Raw genomic sequence first — 8,202 nt, 5'->3', positions numbered from 1 at the left:
TGGTTTAAAGGAAAAGGGACTTTCTAGAAATTTTATCTCTTACACTCACTTATCTCTTACTTAGTCTCTGATGTTTAAATGCCTTAAAATATTCAGAACTATCTTTAATATTACTTCTATATTTCTATTATATTGGCCTATAGAAAAATGTCCGCCATCTTGGATTTTTCGGCCATATTGGATTGTTTTGTTTTTTTTAATTCTGTTTTGGTGTCTAATTTGTTTTAACTTTAACTTGCTTTGTGACAAATTTCAGGTTTTTCCTATCTTTAAAAGTTTTATTTGATATATCATCCATTTATGATAAAGAATTTGGCGGTTCCTATATTGGCCTTAAGAAAATGTCCGCCATCTTTAATTTTTTTCGGCCATATTGGATTGGCTTTTTTAAAGTCTGTTTTTGGTGTCTAATTTGTTTTTACCTAAACATGCTTTGTGACAAATTTCAGGCTTTTCCTTTCATTAAAGTTTTATTTGATATATCATCCATTTATGATAAAGAAATTTAGTGGCCATTTTAGTGATCATTTTAAATGGCCATTTCAATGGTCAAGATCAAGTTTTTCAGTTTGGTATCCACCTTTATCGGATTCTGCATACCTTAAATAGGTAAAATACACCAAGATACCACTTGTACTACAAAATGCCTCTAGCATCTTATAGAGAGCCAAATTCTCAAAATCAGTCCTGTCTACAAGGTTTTTTTTAACCTGTACATGTAAATAGTATTTAAGGTTTTTAGTCTCTAATAATTTTTATTGATTAGCAGTTTACATTGATAACTATATTTTACATGTATTTTAATTAACTATGTACATTGATGAGATCCTAATAAGTTCGTGCTTTGGTTGTGTAAAAGCAAGGACATTAAGTAAAACAAAATACAATGTATGTAAAAAGATCTACATTTTAAGTGTTTCAATCAGATAATGACACGTGGTTGAAACATATTGCAAATAAAGGATAATTACTGTTTAGAGAGAAAATATTGGAAATAATTACTTTAACAAGTTATTTAAATGAATAAAAAGATTAATAGAATACTCTGTTGATTAGATTGAGTACCTTTATCGAACTTTGTCCCGATCATTTTACTCATACTTACACCACAGAATATCTTGAACGTACAAGTTAATTAATAATGGCGGTGTTTCATTATTGTGTCGCAGTTCTTGCCTTCATAGTTAATTTACCAAGCGTAGTTTTAACAGAGGAACAGAAATGTTACACTAAATTTGAATATGAATACAATGTTATAGAACAATTGATTATTCTTAAACAAAAACTGGAGAGGCAAGAACGTGTCAGTGTGGACCTACAACAGGAGCTATATGGTAAGATATGTTCGTATTTGTTACAAATTGGGTGACATGCAACTTTCAGTTTTAAATTATTGAATTGATATATGAATTATTAAATTGTGTAATTTGTTGACAGTGCTGAATCATGCAAAATAAAACAAAACCGATTTTTTTTCTCCAAAGTGTTTATAAAATAACGTATCATAAAATATTTTACTTACGTCAAGCAAAAGTTGGTCATCATATCTATGCATAAATGAATCATGTCCAAATGCACTTATATTCAAATTTTTTAAGTTACATATGCTCTGGAATTCACAATTTTAAGACTTATTTTTTTATTTATCTTTTTTGTAAGGTGCTCGTAAATCTATAGATGAGCTACGAAATCAAATGAGTCTTCCAGCCGGGTCAACTTATATCCGTTGGGGAAGAAAAACGTGCCCTGAAAATGCTGTTTTGGTATACGAAGGCAGTGCTGCTGGTGGTAATCAATTACACGAAGGGGCAGCTGCCAATACACTTTGTCTTTCTAACAAACCTGAATGGGATGAATACATTGACGGATTTGGAGGTGGTACGAGGATTTACGGTGCAGAATACTGGGCCCAAAACACCCTTCCTAAATTCAATGCCCTTCATAATCATGATGTTCCCTGCGCAGTATGTCGCATTCTGCATGGTAACGTAATGATGGTACCTGGACAGAACAGTTGCCACGGAGATTACACTTTACAGTATTCAGGTTACCTCATGGCTGGTGTTTACGGCACACCTGGGGCATCAGAGTATATCTGTATGGACCGGGAACCAGAGAGAGGACATTCTGGAAGTGATGAGAAACCCGGAACGAAATTCTATTTGGCTCAAGGAGAATGCAGGGCCCTGAAGTGTCCACCTTATGTTGAAGGAAGGGAAATCACTTGTGCGGTGTGCTCCTATACTTCAAGGGCGAGTGTTGAACCTCTTTTATAATGTAATATTGTTTAACAGAGCTGCACAATATACATGCATAACATTTCACCCATGTGTTTTATTTTTTTATATTTTATTATTCCAAATACTATAATAATTGATGTTAAGATTGAAACAATTACAACCATTTCCGAGAAAAGTTAAAATGTTACTTATATATTCAGTGTGTGTTTTATTTAATCGAAATTTTCATAAGATCCACTTATCAAAACGCTAGCAAGGTACAATACTTTTACTACAAAAAGCTTTATGACAAATGTAGCATTTTATACGTGATGTTAGAGGCTCATTACTCCAATCTTTTAATTAAACGTAAGCAAAACCCTTTTTTATTTAACATAAATATGCAAAATCAAAAAAAAATATTTGCTTTGATAAGTAAATTGTTTTATTTGTTAGGACAGTATAAGCATAAATTTGTAACTGCCCTATATTTAGATAAATAAGTAAAAAAATAAGTTTAAAGCATAAAGTATGTTTTGTTTAACGATATTACATATAGCATTATATGTGTTTAAAACAAACAAAATATATTCGTAAATTATGCTGCATATTTGCGCAATACGGGTACAAATGTACGATACAAACCATAAAAAACTTTCTAAAAATAGACAGCATTATGGTGTTGTTTTTTTTCTCGACAAAAATAGATACCACATGAAGGTCTACATTTGATTTACAATTACATGTATACATTATTGTTCGGCAATATGCACCTAATAGATTTGAAAAGTTATAACATTTTATTGGTAACTGTCGGATTCCAGATTTAATTTATGATATAACGCTACACATGGTTTATTTATATCTTAAAGATTTTGGCATAACACTTATTTAACTAGCCTCTGTGAGTAAAGGAGTTAAAGCTACATGCCTCCAAATAAGCCAAAATGATTAAATAAAGTCGAACCTTAAAACAAGAAGGCCATGATGGCCCTAGATCGCTCACCTGACCAATCCAACACATCCGAACAATAACCTAGACAAGCATTCTGACCAAGTTTCATGACAGGTGAGTCAAAAATGTGACCACTAGAGTGTTAACAAGGATTATCCATATTTGAGCAGTGTGACCTAGTTTTTTACCCAGGTGACCCATATTCGATCTTGACCTAGAAATCATCAAAACAAACTTTCAGACCAATTTCCAGGATACTTGGATCAAAACAGTAGCCACTACAGTGTTAACAATATTTTTCTATTTTTAACTCCGGTGACCTAGTTTTTCATCCGATATGACCCATGTTCGAACTTATCTGAGCAATTACCTAGGCAAGCATCCTGACCAAGTTTGATGATAATTGAGTCAAAAATGTGACCACTAGAGTGTTAACAAGGGTTTTCCGTATTTGGGCGGTATGACCTAGTTTTTCATCTGAGATGACCCATGTTCAAAATTGACCTAGATTTCATCAAAACAAACTTTCAGACCAATTTACAGGATATTTGGATCAAAACAGTAGCCACTAGAGTGTTAACAAGATTTTTCTATTTTTAGCTCCTGTGACCTAGTTTTTCATCCGAGATGACCCATGTTCAAACTCATTTGAGCTATCACCTAGACAAGCATCTTGACCAAGTTTGATGATGATTGAGTCAAAAATGTGACCGCTAGAGTGTTTACAAGGTTTTTCTATTTTTAGCTCCTGTGACCTAGTTTTTCATCCGAGAAGACCCATGTTCAAATTCGTTCGAGCTATCACCTAGACAAGCATCCTGACCGAGTTTGATGATGATTGAGTCAAACATGTGACCGCTAGAGTGTTAACAAGGTTTTTCTATTTTTAGCTCCGGAGACCTAGTTTTTCATCCGGGATGACCCATGTTCGAACTCATCCAAGCTATCACCTAGACAAGCATCCTGACCAAGTTTGATGATGATTAAGGCAAAAATGTGACCGCTAGAGTGTTAACAAGGTTTTTCTATTTTTAGCTCCGGTGACCTAGTTTTTCATCCGGGATGACCCATGTTCGAACTCATTCAAGCTATCAACTAGATAAGCATCCTGACCAAGTTTGATGATGATTGAGTCAAACATGTGACCGCTAGAGTGTTAACAAGTTTTTTCAATTTTTAGCTCCGGTGACCTAATTTTTCATCCGAGATGACCCATGTTCGAACTCATCCAAGCTATCAACTAGATAAGCATCCTGACCAAGTTTGATGATGATTGAGTCAAAAATGTGACCGCTAGAGTGTTAACAAGGTTTTTCAATATTTAGCTCCGGTGACCTAATTTTTCATCCGAAACAAATTCATGAAAATTAGCATATATCTGGAGGCATGCTGCTTTAAGACTTTTAGTTCCAAACTGAAGTTTAATATTTTATTTTTCTCTCCCTTTCTCTTTCAAGTCAGACAAACAATGAAATGTATTATGCAATATAAATGAAATGAAAGTTTTACAAACTATCTGAAAATGTTTATGTGTAAATGTGTACATGTAGTATACAATAAATTGTCTATAATTATAGAATAAAAGAAAGCGACAAAAGTTTTTTTATATACAATACTTGAATAACGCGTAATTCCTACATTTTACTCACTTTGTTTAAGATTAATAAATGATGAAATAATTTATGTTTAATTGCATGTTTATAAATCTCTGATAAGATAAACAGCATTGCTAAGAAAAAAGAACTTTTAAATAATAACTGATGTTTATAAATCGTTGATAAAGATAAACAGCATATTTTTAAACAGTTTTACGTACATTGCCATACCAACAACAAATTCAATGTGAAGGTCAATCGCTAGTTTTTATGCTTACATGGAAAATTTGTGCCTCGAATTCCTACTTCAGTTGCATATTTTTAGTCTGTAAATCATAACTTAATCGTTGTGTTTTTAATAAATCAGTAATTTCTATTCCGACAAACGCTGATATTATATTATCGTCAGCACTCGTCACGTGATGTTGAATAATTTAAGGATACTTTCAACGAGATTCAAGTAATGGGCTGCATAACTGCACTTTTTCGATGATATTTAAATTTTCCAGCGGTACATTTATTTCACCGATACACCTGCCCTTTTTCCAAAACCATTTTGAATTCTTTTTTATAACACGTATCCTGAGACTTGACATATGAGCGTCTTCGACATTAATCTTTTTGAAGTACACATGTGTATTTAATTCGAATGAAGTATTTCCTGTGGTTGATTTTATCTGCTTCTTCTGACGATAAGCACCCGTGTGTAAATAAACTTTCACAATAATTTCATTGTCCTTTTTAAAGTTTCCGGCCATGTTGGAGATATTTCCAATCGTAATTTTCAACTGTCTTGATACGATTAAGTACTGTATCGAGCAAGTGATTGTTCCATTGTTTTCCTTGCCAGACGGTTCCGTCGTTGGTAAAGGCAAATTTGTTTTCATTTGTACAACATCTACCGGAATGTCTGAAGTCTGAGACTTGGGTAATATGCTCTCAAAAGTATCCTGATTCTGAATCTCCCTTTGGTAGTGCAATACGTTTCCGACCTCAAATTCTCTACAATCTTGTCCATTTGCATGAATAAATGTGTCATTTCCATCATTGTTTACGAAATCTTTAAAAACATCTTCAACTGAAGATGTACTGATCATTCTTCTACTATCACTTTCTGTTCCGTATTGAAGTGGACTTAAAAAATCACTTAGTGAATCTAGTTTCTTCTCACTTGCACTTCTGATCTCGTCGAATTTAACGGCGAGTCTAGAGCTTACATCTGAGAAAAATCCGTCAATTGATTCTATTCCATTTGCAATACTTAAACTTATCGCTTGTTTCTGAGCACCATAGTCACGTTTAATGAAATTATCTAAACTCCGGCATCTTGTTCTAAAATTTTCCAAAAGGTCCATCCTAGTGAATAGTTTGAAACTAAATAAATACAATTTCGTGCTCTTCGAAGTTTTATACGATCAAGAAGATAACGTGTAAATGAAAGATTCATACAGTGTTGACGAATATATCAAGTTCACAAGGTGATAATATATTAGTACACAAATACATTAGTTAAGATATGCTATAAGATAATAATTTCTCAAGAAAATCCTTTACAAGCCATAACAAGGAAGAATGGTCCAAGAGCTACAAATGTAAGAAAAATGGCTGCAAACAACAAAAAATTGAACGTCATACAACTGCTGATACCAGAAAATGGCAATATGCCTCAACAAAGGGTGCTTTACTTAAAAAGAATTGTTCAGCAGACAACGGTTTGCCGGTTTGCCTGATCGGGGTTCAAACTCACGCGGTCAGCGATGCTTACATTACTGATTCGAAGTGTTAACCACTGGAACAATAATCAAAATCAATTCACAGTTGAATGTTAAGATTTGACCACTTTGTAATAAAGTGATTTTATTCAAAATGACTGTACTGAAGGGTATTTAAGTCTGGGTTTTTACAGAACAGTATGGTAGTTACATTAGGATGCTTTATGATTAAATTAGTTAAGAAGAATTTCATGTTATGTAAAGATATCAATGGTATCAAATAAAAAAGAAAGAAAAAACATATAAAATCTAACACAGGTACAAATGTGTCCCTTAACTACCATTTACATAAGTTATTTAGATTGAAAATCGCTTTCTTCAGTATTACACATGATAAAGATCCTTAAAGTACATGTACTAAAAAGATGATGTTTATATAATTCTTAAGTGACTCATTCGCATACGAAATATCTTTTCCCAGAATATGACCTGACTTTTAAAGGTCTAAATATCAAATCTTTGTTTTGATAATCAATAAATGTACAATAACAGCTACCTTTTGTTAACACATTTCATAGATTGACTTTTATATAAGGGGCATATAATATGGAAGGGGATACCAGTAATTTTAATATACCTTGTGACATTACAACTTATCTTTCTATATGACAAACTAAAATTACTAATTGTTGTTCCCTTATATTATACAAATATTTACTAGTGAGCCATTGAAAATGATGTGATACTCACCGGTAAAATGCATATTGACCGAGGCGATAGCCTTGGTCAATATGACATTTTGTCGGTAAATATAACATATAATTATATAATCTATAAATAGCTTTGAAATGCATTTCCCTGATTGGCTAACAAACAATTTTTTGTAAAAAATAACAGGTCAATATCAGAGTATATTCACTGTTTTTTTTTTCCTAAAAATAGATTTTCAGAGTATATTCACCGGTTTTTCTACTAAAAATAGATTTTCTGGAAATTCCCCGAAAGACGCGAGACTATGACGTGACGTCACTGTGACGCCTAGTTTGTTGTTATATATTATTCTGAAAAAAATGTTGGATGACTCTTAAATAAGAGTCAAAGTTACACTCTACATTTTAAAGAACACTAACAATAAGCTTGCTAATGCACTCATTTACGGTGGCATAAAAGTGACATTTGCAAATTTTTTAATTTTTTTTTGTTTTTGAAACTTTTTTTTTTGTTTTTCGCACATTTTTTTCTTTCATTCGGCGACGTTCCAGCGAAGACCTCAGGTGCCCTTCCGTGCATTATTTCAGGCACAAACGGGCAAGGTAACTTGTTCCGAGGCATATAAAATTATTATTATAGATTATTTTAATTATATATAGTAATTGTGGTTTCTAAACCGTTGAGCCACACATAGTGATTAAAGGCAGCTACTCAGTAAGTGACTTAAAAGTGCATAAATCAAATTTTGTAAACAATCTTATTATTTAAATTTTGTATAGATAGTCCTGATATAAAAGCACAAAGCAAGGATGCATGTTAGTCTAATTCATTAGACTCCAAAAGGCTTGTACACAACGTACAATCAAATGGGCAGACAGCCGTTCAACCGTCGACAGCCGTACCGGTATATATATGCTTTTATATATCAGGACTATCTATACAAAATTAAGATAATAAGATTGTTTACAAAATTTGATTTATGCACTTTTAAGTCACATACTGAGAAGCTG

The 8,202-nt window shown here is 32.7% G+C and overlaps 1 protein-coding gene across 1 annotated transcript; it reads left to right on the top strand.

Moving 5' to 3' along the window:
• Nucleotides 1–937: 937 nt before the first annotated feature.
• LOC132747717 (uncharacterized) lies at nucleotides 938–2,324 on the top strand. Its single transcript, XM_060737214.1, has 2 exons — nucleotides 938–1,334; nucleotides 1,660–2,324. Exons 1-2 carry the CDS (start codon nucleotides 1,142–1,144, stop codon nucleotides 2,274–2,276), a joined length of 810 nt encoding a protein of 269 aa, XP_060593197.1. The 5' UTR covers nucleotides 938–1,141; the 3' UTR covers nucleotides 2,277–2,324.
• The last annotated feature ends 5,878 nt before the right edge of the window (nucleotides 2,325–8,202 follow it).

Source organism: Ruditapes philippinarum, unplaced genomic scaffold (assembly GCF_026571515.1).
Source record: "Ruditapes philippinarum isolate M1 unplaced genomic scaffold, ASM2657151v2 ctg10238_1_1_1_1, whole genome shotgun sequence".
NCBI lineage: Eukaryota > Metazoa > Mollusca > Bivalvia > Venerida > Veneridae > Ruditapes > Ruditapes philippinarum.
The sequence above is the reverse complement of the archived record's forward strand: the minus strand, read 5'-3'. Positions and strand labels throughout refer to the sequence as shown.